The 17,484-nt window shown below is 43.7% G+C and overlaps 1 protein-coding gene across 1 annotated transcript; it reads right to left on the bottom strand.

Annotated features, from left to right (window-relative positions):
• Positions 1-4,238: 4,238 nt before the first annotated feature.
• On the bottom strand, positions 4,239-15,778 carry LOC139455230 (hydroxyproline dehydrogenase-like). Its single transcript, XM_071236775.1, has 9 exons — positions 15,395-15,778; positions 12,350-12,534; positions 11,604-11,736; positions 10,835-10,921; positions 10,637-10,714; positions 10,192-10,338; positions 8,510-8,787; positions 4,766-4,854; positions 4,239-4,414 (listed from the first exon to the last, which is right to left on the bottom strand). Exons 1-9 carry the CDS (start codon positions 15,776-15,778, stop codon positions 4,239-4,241), a joined length of 1,557 nt encoding a protein of 518 aa, XP_071092876.1.
• Positions 15,779-17,484: the final 1,706 nt, after the last annotated feature.

The raw sequence follows: 17,484 nt of genomic DNA on the forward strand, positions 1-17,484 counted from the left end.
CTGATTTTAATGAGATTGTGTTGCGGGAGATGTAGTACCGCCTCCCGTGTTTGTACGGATGAGCCTGAAAGGGTTTTACGTGGATTCAGCTAGATTAGAGATACTCGCGGTATAAGTGTCATATTAATGAGTGAGAGAGTGAATATAGCATTACGCCGCAGCAGCAGGTTTAACCGGTTGATGAGTAAGTGAGTGAGTGGGTGTTGCTTCAGATCAGCCACGTCAACAAGAAAACTTGGCCCTGAGCCAACAACAGTCTTAGCGCTGCGTAGTTTTATGCGTCTCTTCATGCGTTGCGTAAAAGGCGAGAACAAGCGTTGCCAGATACACTGGGATTTCCATTCATTACATCGTTTTTATTAAGTTTTTTTCCTGGGTGTGTACAGGGAGGGATGTGTGTGTAGCTTCGTATTTTTGTTGGCATCAGTTGTGGATTTTATCGCAATGAAGAGCAAAAGGATTACTGCCTAGAGATATGTTTCAGATACGTTTGAATGACAATTTTTTATAAAACATAAGTATGTTGTAAATGCATTCCCAACCCAATTCAAAACTGGTTTAATGTTTGGTTCATTGAATATGTCATATCGGTCTCGCATACACCGCGAACTGAAGCGGCCGTAAAATGAGAAGTATGGACCTGTCGTCCGAGCTGCCGGCCGACTTCCCCTTAAGTGTATGTCTGTCTGTCTGTCTGTCTGTTTTTTATTTGTTTGTTTGTTTGTTTGGTTAACGCTGCACTCCGCAGTACTCCAGCTGTGTGACGGTGCCTGTAAACAATTGAGTCTGGACCAGACAACCCAGTGATTGATATCATGGCGATAACACGCAATCATCAAAGTCCCAGAGCTTAACCCCCTGGATGCCACAGGGACATATGTCCCTCCTCTACAACCCTCACTTTTCCGATCTAAAGAAAATGTGCGTCAGAAAACACCCTCGGCATCCAGAGGGTTAACAACCTAATCCATTTAGTCGCCTCCTCCGATCAGCAGAGGGTGTAGGGGATCTGGTCTTACCCAGAATCCCCACGGGGATATTAATGAATGATATACACAGAACATAGAATAACGTTTGTTTGGTAAGCGGTGCAATATTCCTGTTAGGTGTCGGCAGCCTGTACATAATCGAGTCTGGACCAATGAGTGACGTCACGAGCAACGTTCCCGCCCCGGGGGCACGATGGCACGCCATCAACCAATTCTAACCCCACTCATGAGATTATGATAGATGAGTGCTATTTAAATGGTTCACAACAAGTGACGATATTTAATCTTAGTGGCACTGGTAACCTAGGGCATTTCAGCTGACGGACACACGCTCTGTACCCCGCGAAGATCCGGGGTAGAATAGGTCTTCAGCAACCCATGCTTGTGACCCGTGAAGATCTGGGGTAGAATAGGTCTTCAGCAACCCATGCTTGTGACCCGTGAAGATCCGGGGTAGAATAAGTCTTCAGCAACCCATGCTGTCGTAACAGGCGACTGTGCTTGTCACGCCATGGCCCTGTTCGATTCTACACACAGGTACATGGGTTGTGTGAATGCGTGAGTGTGTCGGGTTTAACGCCGCTTTTAACAGTATTCCAGTTATAACACGACGTGTCAGCTTAATGTGGGAGGAAAGCCCGAAGTGATGCAGGTCTCGGACGTTTACCACTTCGGTGAAACCCACGAGCACAGATATGGTGCTGACAAACCTAGAAACATAATCGGGGCGAACCGGCATTCGAACCCACAATCATAGGTTTCTGGCGTGCCCAAGGGACGCAACTCTGCACAGGGAATCGCGGCGCCTTAGACAACTGGGCCACCCGTACCGACGTACATGGTTTAAAGCCTGTAGTGAAAACAGTAGGAGGGTGCTATGGTGTAACGCCCATCTCCCAACTTCCCTCACTCTATCCGTGAAACGCCGGGGTAGAATAAGTCTTCAGCAACCCATGCTTGCCGTAAGAGGCAACTATGCTTGGCGACTAACGAGATCGGGTCGTTAGGCTCGCTGACTTGGTTGATGCATGTCATCGTATCCCAATTGCGTGGATGGATGCTGATGATGTCAATCACCGGATAGTCTGGTCCATACACGATTATTTACAGACCGCATATAGTTGGAATATTGATGCTGCGTTAAACAGCGAATAAACAAACAACAACAACAACAAAAAGACGTTGTGCGCCGAGTTCTGCCCCCTAGGCTTGCTGAAAACCAATGATCTCGGGTTCGAATCCCTGACTCGTCTTAATTAGTTGTCTATGTATTACAGCGCCTTGTCGTGATCGCGGATCTTACTACAGTGGTTCACGGAAACACCTGCTTCACTCCGGGCTTTCCCGGAAGCTGACACCACGTGATATAACTGGGCGGTCGGGTGGCCTAGTGGTTAAAGCGTTCGCTCGTCACGCCGGACCCGGGTTCGATTCCCGACATGGGTACATTGTGTGAAGCCCATTTCTGGTGTCCGGCGCCGTGATATTTCTGGAATATTGCTAAGAGCGGAGTAAAACCATACTCACTAGTATGAGGCTCATATCTCGAAAGTTGATAGAATAAAGGTAGTATCTTGAAGTCTGTAATTTGCATCATAGCTCGACACTCTTTGGTATTGAAAAGTCCACGTTCACAAGCAGCCTGTTTGAAGACAAGCGTTGTGTTAGAGCGTTATTAGAAACTCGTGTTCGACGCGAGGATCTCCCGCCTTTACGGTTCACTTGTCGACTGGGCCCGGTTGTGTAGCCTAGTGGTAAAAGCGTTCGCTCGTCACGCCAAAGATGATAGAACATGTCCGCTTCGACATCTATTCATGATTCCTCTATAAACTTTCGTTTCAAACCTGTACACTAACAGTTTCCTTGATATTCAGATATATATTGTTCAGTTTCAAAGGAGAAGGGGCGACGGGGTAGGCAAGTGGTTAGAACGTTCGCTCCTCAAGCCGAGGACCCGGGTTCGATTCCTCACATTGGTATAATGCATGAAGCCCATTTCTGGGCCCATATTGCTAAAGGTGGCGTACAAAACATACTCGCTCACTCACTCTAAGGAGAAAAAGAAACATCTTTTAGAAATGATCAGCTGCAATAACGGGATCGGGTGTCAAGTCATCGAATCCCAATTGGGTGGAACTGTGAAGATCCGGGTTAGAATAGGTCTTCAGCAACCATGCTTGCTGTAATAAGAGGCTACTAACGGGATCAGATGGTCAGGGTCGCTGACTTTGTTGATGCATGTCATCCTATGCCATTTGCGTGGATCGATGCTCATGAAATCAATCACTGGATAGTCTGGTCCAGATTATTATTTACAGACTGCCGTCATATAGCTGGTATATTGTTTGAGTGCGGCGTTTAACAACAAATAAACAAACAAAGCTATAACGTCAGATCATGTTAGATAGCACAGTGGTGGAAAATGCCGCTATCCCCTTTGTAGAGTTGCGTTCCTTAGCCCTACCAGGAACCGCTGGCCTTGGGTTTGACTCCCAAGTATTATCTGTAGTTTGTCATCACCAAATCGTGGGTTTCACTGAACAGGTAAGAATCGCCTTGGGTCTTCTTTCAGCATGAAGCAGACACGCTGTGTTTGAATATATTTTCACTGCCTTTCAGAGCTGTGTCTTCCGTTGGAACCACATTCAGGATCGGTTACTTCCAAGGATATATTTATTTTATATACATACATACATATTGAGTTAGTTCTGATTGGAACACGGAACAATGCCCTGTTGTAACCATACACAACTTGTAGGCAACAACTGATCAACATAAGGAAGTAAGGGCCATGATACATTGTTAAGCTTTCACTAACCACCACCCCACCCTATACGAACATGGCAATGAGGCACACATTCACTCAGTCAATGACAGGTGCGCGTCGGTTCCGATTTTGAGCTACAGAGCGTTCATTTCATAAATCGGAAATCCATTATGTGGTAATTATATTTTTGAATATTAATGACCAAGCTACCACCTTTCAGCTGAACATATACACATGCTGAATCGTTGTTTAATATGAAACGGCATGATGGGTGAAGCTGAGGTATCTTAGTAGGGGTCAAGGTATGAGGGCAAAGGTCAATGTATGAGGGCATAGGTCAAGGTATGAAGGCATAGTTCAAGGTACAAGGGCATAGGTCAAGGTATCAGGGCGTAGGTCAATGTATCAGGGCATAGGTCACGGTAATAAGAAAAGTTATCACAACTGCCGCATTTGTTGGGTTCGTTGTGACAGTTTCTGCCCTACACCCGGCTATTGCCCAACAACCTCCCTTTAAACGCCGCCCTGAGGAGGTCCTTCTCCTGCCTGACCCCCTGTAGGATAGCCCTGTTCTCCTGGGCCCTGCGGGACAGGTAGGGTAGGGTGTCGGTCACGGTGCCGTACGGGATGGACTTGTAGACAGGGTACCCGTCATAACCTGCAACCGATGTTGGAGTCAGTCAGGGAGAATGTATGCATTGTAGAAATATTCACAGCGAAACTCTTACCGAGGCGGACTCGTGAAGATCCGGGGTAGAATAGGTCTCCAGCAACCCAGTCTCCAAAAGGTGACTATGCTTGTCGTAAGAGGCGACTAACGGGATCGAGTGGTCAGGCTCGCTGACTTGGTTGATGCATGTCATTGTATCTCATTTGCGTGGATCGATGCTCACGATTTCAATCACTGGATTGTCTGGTGCAGACTTGATTATTTAAAGGCCGCCGTCATATAGCTTGAATATTGCTGAGTGCGGCGTTAAACAACAAACAAACAAACAAACAAACTTACCGAGGCGACATGAGATGTGATCCCCCATGCCGAAAATCTGTCCGAAGAAGACACTTTTAGTTCCGAGATCTATATTGTAGTGCTTCAACCTGAAACAGTGTACACATCACGAGTCTAAAACAACAGATGAATTCAAAATATGATCAAAATCATATTGGGAGACATATTTTGTATTTGACAGAATTGTTGGCCAAAACTTGAAAAACGAACCCGGTGCTGGCTTGTTTTATTAAATAACTAAACAGCTTTTGGACGATGGTACACCTGTCAGACGAACAGTATTTAATGTGTTTCAGAGTATTTGGGTTTCATTCCCAAGTATTATCTGTAGTTTGTCATCGCGGGTTTCACTGAACAGGTAAGCATCGCCTTGGGCCTTCCTTCGGCATGAAGCAGACACGCCGAGTTTCAATGTATATATTTTTACTGCCTTTCAGAGCTGTGTCTTCGTCTGGAACCACATTCAGTATCAGCTACTTCCAAGTAATATATATTTTATATTCATTCATTTTGAATTAGTTCTGATTGGAACACGGAACAGGTGTTTAGCTACATTACTGTATTTGCTTGATCTACAGCCTTTGAATAACGAATACGCTGCTGGCTTGTTTTTCGTTGCTACCTTCAGGCTGCTCGTCTCGCACTTGGCTGCCTTACTTAGGGCCGACCGTTTTCTATTGTGGGCCCGGGGATTTCATAAAAATATAAAATTGTCCTAGAAAATTCTTGAAACAATAATTAAATCCCGGACTGTTGATAAAAGTCATTGTTGCAAGACAAAAAGAATATTCAGACTCTTTATTTAGAAATACTTCTGATTTCCAGGTGTAGCTGAAAATTCATTGTCCAAAAAAGGACCTCTGAGGTTCGCGTATGTCATCCACGTGATGGATCACACCTTGGCACCGTCGTCTCATACTCCCAATAAGGGTCTTGATGGTTGCCAAAGGAAGATTGTACCACTCATCAGTAAGAACATTGCTGAGTTCCTGTAGAGTTGCCGGAAGGACAGGGCGTCGTGAGGAGGCGATCTGCAGCTCGTTTCACATGTGTTCTGGTGTGGTGCTGGTTGGACCCTCCATTCGGACAATGGTCTCCTGCTCCAAGTAGGCAGCAACAACCCTGGCCGGTCGTGCGTTATCGTCCATGAGGATGAAGTCCGGACCGATGGCACCATCATACGGTGTCACGAACACATCCAGAATGTTATCCCTGTAACGCACACCTGTCATCGTGCCCCGCTGTAGGACATGGAGATCGGTTCTTCCTGCTCTACTGATCCCACCCCAAATCACGATTGAGCCCCTTCCATAGCGGCCATCTTTCTCCTTATCTCCGCCGCACTCGGGCATGGCGATCTGTGACGTCTCGATCCACCGGTGGAAACGTACGAGGGCCCAGTCCTAGTCTTTCCCATTGACGTGATCTTTAGCCCAATCCCAACGTGCCTGCCTGGGATGGTGGGGTGCCCTACGTGTGTCCATTATACGACCACGACAAGGACCAGCTGCTTGAGGTGACGTCATCAACATCACAACACGCGCACCTGTCCAGACGTCAAATTAACAGCGACGGGAAATAACAGACCGTCTATTAGCCTATAGAACTAAACCTTGCAATGCTTGCCTCATTTTCTTAGGGTGCCATCTTTATGTTAGCTTACGAAGGGTTAATACACATTGAATGCCTGAGCATATACAGCGCCAAACTATAAGTGTTTCATTAATACTTCAGATCGAAAACCACTCGAACACTGAACTCAATGCTGCTCCACACAACAACGTCGCTGACGCCGAAGCGTTACAATACTGCACGTCCGGTTCCAATTTAGCGCGGTTAAAATCGTGGCACCAAATGCGAAATTATTTTTTTTTTAAATAAATCTACACGTAACCTAGCTCTACCATGAAAGCACATCATGTTTATCTCCTAAATCAGCACTATCTATTCTCTGTCCCGTGTGTATGAATGGCCGGCCTGTTTTGATTTCACCACGTCATATTTAGGAGATTTAGGAGTTTTGAAAATTGAGGTAGTCTAAATGTAGATTTGATACCTCTTATTTTAATTTAGAACCAAGCATAAGAGGCATCTATTCTACAGTTTGACTACATCAAAGCTGAAAACACAGTACCTATATCGCCATCCTACCAGGACGACACGAGCGCTTATAAAGGGAGCTCCCTTGAAACGAGTCAAACAGGGATCGCAGGAAGTATCAAACGTTCCAAAATATCATTCAGGTTCAAGATGACTAATAAATATTCTTGAAAAGTTAAAAGTAATGGCTACAAAATAACCACATTTTTTTCAAAAAGAATAAATGGAATAACCCGTCATTTATATATGCAAAGTTTCATCGACACATGTTGCATATTTGCACTTCTTTGACTCAATCGAGTCATTTTCTTGGAAATCAAAAACATTCGCTGCATTTACTTTTTAAATAACGTATTAAATCACAGTGTTTTAGTTATTTTGAAGTTGTACTTCTGTACCAGTTGGCCTGACCGACCCTAACCAGCAACAGTAATACATACTCAGAATAACTATCTCTCCACCCTGACCTTTGACATGACGGAGCTTGACCTACATGTACTTCCGGTACTCTTCCCTCTCCGTGGCTGCCAAAATGGCTGCTCTCGGCGGCACTGCTATCTAAACATTGCATGACCCCAGAGGACAACACCGATGAACGTGATGATTTACTGGTGGAAATGAGCCTGCCGACACGACCTTATTGCCAACGTAACCCCCCTCAAGTATGGCTGAATACCATCGTTTTTAGCTGAATTCAATTCGGCATTGTGAAGAGAGATTTATTTGTTTGTTGTTTTAACACTGCATTAATCTAGCTATATGACGGCGGTCTGTAAATAATCGAGTCTGGACCAGACAATTCAGTGGTTGCCACGAGCATAGACCTACGCAATTGGGATACGATGACATGCATCAGCGAGCCTGATCACCTAATCCCGTTAGTCGCCTTTGTACGAAAATACACAGTCGGCATTTATCGTAAGGATGGGTTGCTGAAGACTTATTCTAACCCGGATGTTCACGGGTTTGTACAAGAGAGCCTGAGAGACTCCTCATTAGAGGACCGAAGATTGTGTGGTTCTGACACGGTGTTTAGTATGTGTTTTACTCAAGTATGTGTGTTCTGAAATAGATTTGATCATGCTTGATAAGCTATTGTTTTGATGTCGAACGTAAACAATATTCCAGAGGGTAGTCGGTAGACATTGTTATGTGCATCGACGCGAAACCTATCGATAGGTCGATGTTTTAATACGCATGTTTTTGTGCAAAAAGGCATGTTAGTTTTGAGGTATCGATAGGTCGTTGTTTTAATACGCATGTTTTTGTGCAAAAAGGCATGTTAGTTTTGAGGTATCGAATGGAATCAGATAACTGATTTAAATCGTATTTTGACCAATCGGAATCAGACATACTTCTGGGGAATATTTGATATGACGTTTTTTCACGTCACAATTCACCCTGTTCGAACTTGGATTTACGACACAGATAGTCAGATGGTAACACACATGCACGCAAGCACGCACGCACGCACGCACACACACGCACGAAGTCGTAATGATAAATTTGCAACATGAGTCACTTGTAGGGTGAAATGGATTTTACGAACTGAACGTTCGTGTTCACAACTCAACCTTCGTATAATTCCGTAAAATTCAATACGGCCCGCTAGTAACATGTAACTAATACTATCTGAATCTGTACCTTTCCTTGGCCAGTTTTACAGTCTGTATGTTATGTGTAGCGATGATGATGCGAGTCTTCTTGGAATCTTTGCTGATCCTCGACAACAACAGCTCCATTGAGTCGTGGTACATGTTGCTGGTGTCGTCAAAGGTGTCGTTGATTGGGTCAGGATAGCCCTGAGTTCTTGCCAACATCCGCTCCTTCTCCATGTACGCTCCCCGCACGATCTTGGCGCCAAAACACACCCCGTATTTGTCGACGAGGTCGAGGTCCCGCCGTAGACGTTGTGATGTAGACTAGGAGGACGCAAAAGGAAGAGTTTACAGAACAGATAGACTACTGTAAAAATACTCTGGGCCCACTTGGCTTCCTTGCTGAAGTGACGTCACGGCCTTCATCGCCCCTATCTCTAACTTAGCACAGAATCTCTCTACCGAATAATCTCCAAATACATATATTTTAATTCATCGAAAATGAAATTGGATAAGGATCTTTACTGAAAGTTTACTTTAGATGAAATATAGCGTACGTGACTAAGGAAGGGATTCGTTTATATTTTTTACAAATACTTTTTTATTAGTAGCCAATCGGAGATGCAGAATTGCATTGAGCGAGTGAGTTAAAATTTAACGCCACATCGGCAATATTTCAGCCATATAGTGACGAGCAGAATTGCATCGAAGTGAGTTAGTTGGGTTAACGCGCTTTTAATAGTATACCAGTTATATTACGGAGGAAGCCCTTAGTGATGCAGGTCTCGGGCCTTACCACTTCGGTGAAACCCACGGACACGGGTACGGTGCTGACAAACCTAGAAACATAATCGGGGCCGACCGTTATTCGAACCCACAATTGTAGGGTTCTGGCATGCCCAAGGGACACAACTCTGCAGGGCAAATTGCGGCACCGGAGACGACTGGGCCATCCGTGCCCACCAGAATTGCTCTGTAAAATACTACACCTTGGCAGGCTTTCCTAACGGGACGATCCTTAGCCCCCAGTGCATTCGTCACCACTCGCCCCATTCCGTAACCTGCAAGAAGACTCGCCCCCCTATCGATGAATGTTATATGCGAAAATACGACAAACCAATCAGAATGCGCGTGAGATTTCGAGTTCTTTGTCAAATAATCCCTCAGAAATAATTTTTGATTTTACATATGTCTTGCATCTAAAAATATACCCAAGACACAGTTAAATGTGTTCAATCATACTGTATAATTCCGCACGTCTCGATTTGCTTTAAATTGCATCTGAAATATATATAATATATGGGGAAATGTATGTGAACCATTACGCATCGAGTTGACAATTGTTTTAGGTGTGCCCATTTTCGCTAAGACGGAACCCGGTCGCAAAAATGGCCACGAGAGGGGCACGAGTCGCTATTCGGCTTGTCCCGGAATAACACGAGTTGGTCGCGAATGCCCCCAGTACTGACAACAGAGGAACGGATGAGGGGATACTGTAACTGCAACTTCCATACTGTTAGGAATGTGTCAAAACAATAATCAAAGAAAAGTTACAATCATACGATCTTATCCCGTGTGAGCGGGTATGGTTTTAGGCCGCGTTTACCAATACTCCAGCAATACCACGGCGGCGAACACCAGAAACGGGCTTCACACAATTAACCCTTGTGGTGAATCAGCGTGACGGGCTAACCCTTTAACCACCAAGCTACCCCTCGCCCCGCCTACCTTGAGGTAGTTCTGGTAGGTGTAGAAGATGAGGGTTGTGTTGACGTTGTAGTTGAGCATCATGGCGAGGGTGGCGAGGTTGAGGGCGTGGTTGACATACGTAAACTCAGCATCCACCATCACAATCACATCCTTCTTCACGGCCAGCTGTAGGCAAGTTGCTATGGTTACTTGATAGTTTTAGTGCATGATATAAAATATTATAGATTTTATTTTATTGTTCGCAGCCACGCTCAATATTACAGCTATATGGCGGTCTGCAAATAATCGAGTCTGGACCAGCTAAACCAGTGACTGATATTCTGAGTAACATTGCTACTACTACTACTACTACTACTACTACTACTACTACTACTACTACTATTTTTAAAACAACTGTTAGTGTGTAATCTTATGTTAAATAAAACTGTTCTCTGACACTTTTGTTCAGCAATGCGCGTTTCACCTGTCCAATGGCTCTAAGTCTCGCGAGACTCTTCGAGAACTGACTCTGTTCCGCCTCAGACAGATGCAGAGTGGCCAGCTGTAAACACACAGAGAAACAGAAATAGTTATTGTTAAAGTTAATTTTTGTTTCCTTTATAACTGTTAACAAAAGATATTAAACCGACTTTATGGTTTACAGGTTTCAAAAATCGCTTACCGTTTCACCCGTTTCCATAGCAACGGCAACTTCCTTCACAAGTTCTGGGTTTGTGGAGGGTTCTGGAAACACTTTGCTGAGACTTAACTGTAACCAATAAACATATAAAGTTACTTTTTTGTAATTGTATTTTTCCTAATTTATAATTTGAAGCCAGCTACTCTTTTAGCATCCAAACGGACAGCCTTTGTTTGAAAACGACAGTCCATAATGTATATGCCCTTGTTCCCTCTCTTCAAAGCAAATGATAAGAAATTACAGATAACTGATAAACATTTTAGTCGGATGCAACGTGTGCCACACAGAGAAATCCTCTAGATATTTCAAGGTTCAAATGAATAAAAATGAAATCTTTCCCATACTAAAGATAACAAGTATTCCGTAAATTGAGTATTAACAACACAAAACAAACTAGCTCGTTTGGGTCCATTTTGAACCTTTTGTCGAAGGATATAAACAACTGATAAACTGAACTCAAAGAGGAGATCGCTGTTCAAATGTATCGATGACTTTGGGGATTGGCCAGTCTCCCAACTGTGCTCAACACACTACTGGTGAAGACAGAAAAAAGACGCCACGTTATATCATCTTCCCTTTGAAACGCTCCCCTCTAATGGGTAACAACACCAGACATTTCATCATAACGTTGCTGAGAAAGCCTTCAGCCTACATCTTCAGACCTATTGAACACAGAACACTTATATCTTCCAAAAAATAGGGAGGGTCTACTTTGACCTTTGAGCCTTTGAAGAACCGATGAAACACATACGCAGAGATTTGCCGGAAGGACGCTTGTCATGCGTAAATGCATCATGGGGATATTCCCTTTCACTTCCGCCGCCATGTTGATGCAGTTGAGAATGACTTGCAGATTGTCGTCATAACATTGTTGATCGATCTTGCTGAAACAGTCAGTATATACATTTGCAATTATAGATAAAGAAATGTATATGCTTGTCATATAAGGGTGTGTTTTGTGTGAGGGACTGTTAAGTTTTGATAGAAGACGCAGGAGACTTATGATATGTGTCTGATCATCCCGTCTGGTACCGGACACTCAGTGGGTTGATATTCTGAACACAAACTTAAGCACATTCTTTGACCAATGATATAACGCGTTTGTGTGTAGGATATAAACGTGTTTATTACCAAACAAGATTCAGAACTTAACCTGGGAATATACAGTAAACTGCGTTTAAAACGAACACGCTTATAACGAACTGAAGTATGTAACGAACTATTTTGGGGTCCCGTCTGTTTGCTGTATATATGCTTATAACGAACTACGGTTATAACGAACTAAAATTAGTTGTCCTTTTGATTTCGTTATAATCTTAGTTTACTGTACTTCATTGTGGCATTTCATAGTTATCTCCCTTTACAGAGGCAACAGGAAGTACGTCACTGTGGTTAGTTTCTCGTGGCCATGTTAAAGGTAGAAACACGTTTACATTATGAGCATGTCACCATGGTTACTACCAGTCTTGTCACTATGGCGACCCATGTATAAGTTACCAGTCGTTCACGTCCTCTTCAATAGGCACAGACAAAAGGGGTCCAATTCCAGCTTTCTGTTGCCTGGATACACAATCCAGGATTTCCGATCTGCTCGTTCCCGCCACAAACTGGCCGTAGAAGACTGGTCTCATGAGTGCGGAGAACAACCTCGTCCCCAGGAGGCGCTGTCCCAGGCTCATCAGCTGACGTGGAAATAAAGTGCATTACCAGGTCTGTCTTTAACCCTCAACCGACATGCTTCGTCACAACTTGTCTCACTCGTCACCGCTCGCCCGCACAATTCATCGCGCAATGGAACACGTCATCACTCGTCTATACGACATGCGTTTACTCACGTTACCGCTCGCCTGCACACGTCACATCGCGTCTTGAGACGTCATAACTCGTCTGCACACGTTACTGCACTACTGCACACATCACATCGCGCCTGGAGACGCTATTACACCTCTGCACACGTTACCGCTCTACTAGGGCGCGTTGCAAGCCACGAATCGCTTAAAGAAAGCAAATCAATCGCTCATCCCGGGGTCTGTAGTAGTTCGAAACGCTTGCGCACTCTTCCAAAATGGCGGCGCAACTACCGCTTGGTTGCCTTGACGTAATGAAGAACGTAATAGAAGAGGCTTGATGACGAGCTGATGAAGTTTGACTACTTTGAAGATGTGGAGCAGACTGAGGATGATGTGGTGCTGCCTTTGTTCATTTCCTCGTTGATCCAGTCAAAAAATGCTAGTTCCGCTTTCAAATCCAGCCGCCATTTTGGTTTGAGAACGAAGCGAACTCAGCCAGCGATTATTCCGCCTGCAAGCGGCTGAAAGTTAGCGCGCTGTTGTAAGGCGAATCGCTGTACATCGCTTGCAAGCGATTCGCGCTTTGCAACGCACCCTGCACACGTCACATCGCGCCTAGAGACGTCATAACTCGTCTGCAAACGTTACCGCTCTACTGCCTGCACATGTCACTACTCGCTATGTCCCTGTTCCAAAAAACGTTCTAAGCGTTACGGCTATCGTAAGTCTATGTTAGAGTATGGGAGCTACAACCGTCTTAGTGCTAAGATCGAGACCACAGATATTTATCATAAGAGAATGGAGATATGTTACACTGGAGACCAGGATGCGAACGTTCATGTAATATTTGAAGCCCATATTGCTGGAATAATGCTACAGACGTCGTAACGCCTCTTTCATATCTCATGTTAAAAGGCATTCAATAGCAGAATCCCCTAGTGCCAGCCCTCACAGTGACTGATGAGAATCTATTATCCACAAGTTGTTTAAAGAAAATACGTCGTGACGAGGACCGACTCATAAACAGTGAGTTAATGCCTATTCACGTAAGGTAATGATTGTACTGACGGATTGAAACATTACGTGCGTGTCCACTCATTAACACTGTTCTGCGTGCTCTGAATCCAGTTCACAGTGAAACTGGATTAAACTGGGTGTGTGGCATGGCAGTCCAAGATCTCAGAAGCCGACAAAACTGGAAACAGAGTGCACTTGTCCTTAAACACGTGACTGGTGGCCCAGTCGTCCATAACTGTACAGAGTTACGTCCCTTAGGCGCAAACGCTGTCAATGACCTTGGGTGTTCGAATGTCCGATCCTCTCAGGATGTGTCTCAGTGTGTCGACATGCGCGTGGAATTGTAAACGTCTGAAACCATCATTGCCTCTCACTTCAAGCTTACGTAATTGAGAAATATGACAATCTTCTGATTCCGGAAGGCCCGAAGGACGGAGTTGATTCTACATCTAGGATCAACAGATCCGAGTGATTCATCCGACCATGTTATGGTGGATATAAAACTTGCATAATTGCATATAGTTGCGTGAGTTTTACTTGTTTAAGTGTACGTTCTGAATGGCCAGTGACCAACTGGTTCTTAGTCAACTGCAACAACAGGGTGACCGCATCAAACTGGTTTAAACGATTTGATATGACCGGGGCACTGCTCAGAGTGGCGCTAGATCGATCTCCCTCACTCACTCACTCACTCATCTAGATCAACTGGATGATTGTTTCCCCCCCTGATTACTCCGGGTTAGAGTAATGTATAGCGTTAACGTTTATTTTACTTCGAACTCATATTGAAGTGAGTGAGTATGGTTTTATTTCCAATCTAATTAAAATCAGATCTTTGTTCTCGCTACCGCTAAACAAGGATCTGAGGACATGCCATTACGGGTCACGTCAGACCGACCTTGCGCGAACTTTGACCGACCAATGGAATGACCAATCAGAAGGCAGCTTTCTCGTGCTTTACGGCGCAATTTTCAAATTGGCGACTACGCTTCGAAACATACTTCTCGATTACAAATTTGAAACCTCAACAAAAAACATTCTGGAATGGCTAATAGATAGTCTTGATTGTAAGGATTCAGTCGTTAAACCCGTAACTATAGTTCTTAATACCCCATATTAAAGTTTTCGAAATTGCATGATTAGAAATCACATTCCGACATGCACTTTGATAATCTGGTAAGCGACGCACTGATTGGTCGGATGAAAGGTCGTTCTGACGTGACCCCTAATGATGGGATGTCTTCAGATCTTTGTTCAGCGGTAGCGAGAACTAAGGTCTGATTTTAATGAGATTGGTTTTACTTCGCTCTTAGCAATACTCCAGCAATATCACGGCGGGGTACTCCAGAAATGGGCTTCACACATTGTACTCATGTTGGGTGTGGGTGTGACGAGCGAACGCTTTAACCACTAGGCTACCCGACCACCCCTTGTCGTTAAAGAGAATATTTGTTTCAGACAGAAATGTTTTCAGTGAACATTTCAAAACATTCATGTTTTTTCTCTGAAATGAGGAACCAGACATGCATATTTACCCACAGAAAACATGTCTAATTATTATCATGCCACCACAGTAAAGTATTGATGTAAATACAAAACGTTAACGCCAGAGAGTAAACAGCCACCATTATCTGCTGAAGCAGTTTCATTTGGCCTAATGGATCACTGAATATCAGTGATGACACCAGGTGTTCGTGTTAAACAATTATAAAGCTGCAACCCTACGCCAACCTACCGTCACCGAGTTATCCACAAGACGGTTCCAGGAGCACATTTTCAGAACAACTAGGGCACGAAACAACTCCCATGTTGTTTTGTGTTTGAACAACACACACGGGTCCCCAAACAACATCGACATTTTGTCCTTATCGACATGCTGCGCAGCTGCTGCAGGCGACGTGATCCGCCCAACGTCCTCGTTGCCAGTTTGCCGATAGATGTGTGACGCTATCCCCGATTTCTTAGATGCACAACGAGATGGATTGGTAACATGACGCAGAGGAAGCATACCTAATCCATGAGGCAGAGGAAGCATGCATATTCTATGGCGAAGAGGAAGCAAACCTGTCAGGTGAGAAAATGTAAAACATATTACGGACTTCCGCAGAGAACCAGCCATGGCGACTGCGTATTTACAAACAGACGACACACAAACTCTTCAGAGTATTTATGCTACCACATTTATTGTGACAAGTCCAAGCCTGTCAGCGTCGGTAATACGTGACATCAGCGAAGATGTGGACATTATCTTCCCAGTAACGATGACCTGGATGATAAACTGTGTTCAAAATGAGTTTAGATCCTGAACACGTCCCTTTTTCCTGGAGCCTAAATATTGTGATTGAGATGTGAATATATAAACACAATGTGTAAGTTAAGACAGCTTCTGAAAAAAGAAACATTTCCTAAATATTTCCCTGTTGTATTTTTGATGGTTATATGACAAATTATATCATAATTATCCCGTAAACTATAATTAGTTTTACAGGTATATACCAGTATATTTTTGCCAACCTCGTTTTCACGTAATTCAATGTTTTGAATTCCTTTTTAGTAAGAAAAGCCCATTTCTGGTGTCCCCCGCCGTGATATTGCTGGAATATTGCTAAAAGCGGCGTAAAACCTTACTCACTCACTCACTCACTCACTTTAGTAAAAAAATCTACCAGGGGATCTTAGAATGCTGTTATAGAGCTTCATAGCACACTGTTATCTCGTAACAATAATCACATGGCCATGCCATCATGTTACGCATATTGTTTAGGATGTGTCAGTACCTCATAAGCATTGATATCAACAACGTGCCTGTCAAAACGATCTTGTTTATTTTTTCAAGAGTTTTCCATCACCGTAACTTTTGATGAATTCATCATTCTAAACATACAGTTACGCAAATTAACGATCAGATACAGATTAATCATATCTCCGTTCTTCAACAAACAGATCACAATCCCCTTGGCAGCTTGATATTTATCCATATTTGTGTGGACTTGTGATCAGGGCTGAACTACGCCCGCCATTTTAACTTTGTGACAGCAAGCTCAGGTCACAATGAAATTACGGAATATGGCTAAAGCTTAGCATTTTGCTTTGTAAACTTTATTCAACCTTATTACGTACAGAGGAACCCAGAATTGTATTTGATGATATGTAAAGACGTGTATTTAATTTGCTGTTAATTCATACATCGGGAACTATGTAATCTTCGCTGATGTATTCATGCGCAGCATTTAACATCACTATTCACGAACATGTTTCTCATAAATATGACATCCAGTGCTACGGTCAAACCATACTGGTGGCCAATTAGGGTTATTAAACGTCTCATGTATCAGATGAATTCCAATGGCCTCCTGACATTTGTAATCTTCATCTTTGAATTGTCCAATGTAATTCCCAGTCGATGTTGCTTGTTGTTAGTATGTCCTCTTGGCAGGCAGCAAGGACGTAGCTTCGACGTAGCAGGACGTATTTTTTATCTTGTGATATTGGAAGGAAATTAGTGAATCAATTCGACGTAATTGATTGATTGGTATAAATGCTCATTTTATACCAAATTACCTCCTGAGATGGTTCCCCTTTCTCTTTATTTCAGTGATTTTACGTTGTGAAAGTAGATCCATCAAAGGAATAGGGACGTAAAGAGACGTAATTTCTCGTAAGTTGATTGGTCAAAAACAGACATGAGATCCATACTGGGTCATTCTGACTTTAGCAGTCTACAGGTGAGTTTCAATCCGTTGGCGGATAATTCAGCCCAAAAGTTCCCCTTGTCCTTACATAATTCGTTTCTATAAATAGACTGCATTTTTGAAAACAGACACC

Source organism: Haliotis cracherodii, unplaced genomic scaffold (assembly GCF_022045235.1).
Source record: "Haliotis cracherodii isolate W230 unplaced genomic scaffold, xgHalCrac1.p SCAF_11, whole genome shotgun sequence".
In the NCBI taxonomy this organism is placed as follows: domain Eukaryota; kingdom Metazoa; phylum Mollusca; class Gastropoda; order Lepetellida; family Haliotidae; genus Haliotis; species Haliotis cracherodii.

Bases quoted from the DNA above. Each gene is read 5' to 3' on its own strand.
- LOC139455230 (XM_071236775.1), bottom strand. From the start codon at position 15,778: ATGGCTGGTTCTCTGCGGAAGTCCGTAATATGTTTTACATTTTCTCAC. The intron at 10,715-10,834 runs GTAAGCGATTTT...GTGTGTTTACAG, and splicing joins CTATGGAAACGGGTGAAACG to CTGGCCACTCTGCATCTGTC. The intron at 10,339-10,636 runs GTGAAACGCGCA...ACTTGCCTACAG, and splicing joins GACTTAGAGCCATTGGACAG to CTGGCCGTGAAGAAGGATGT.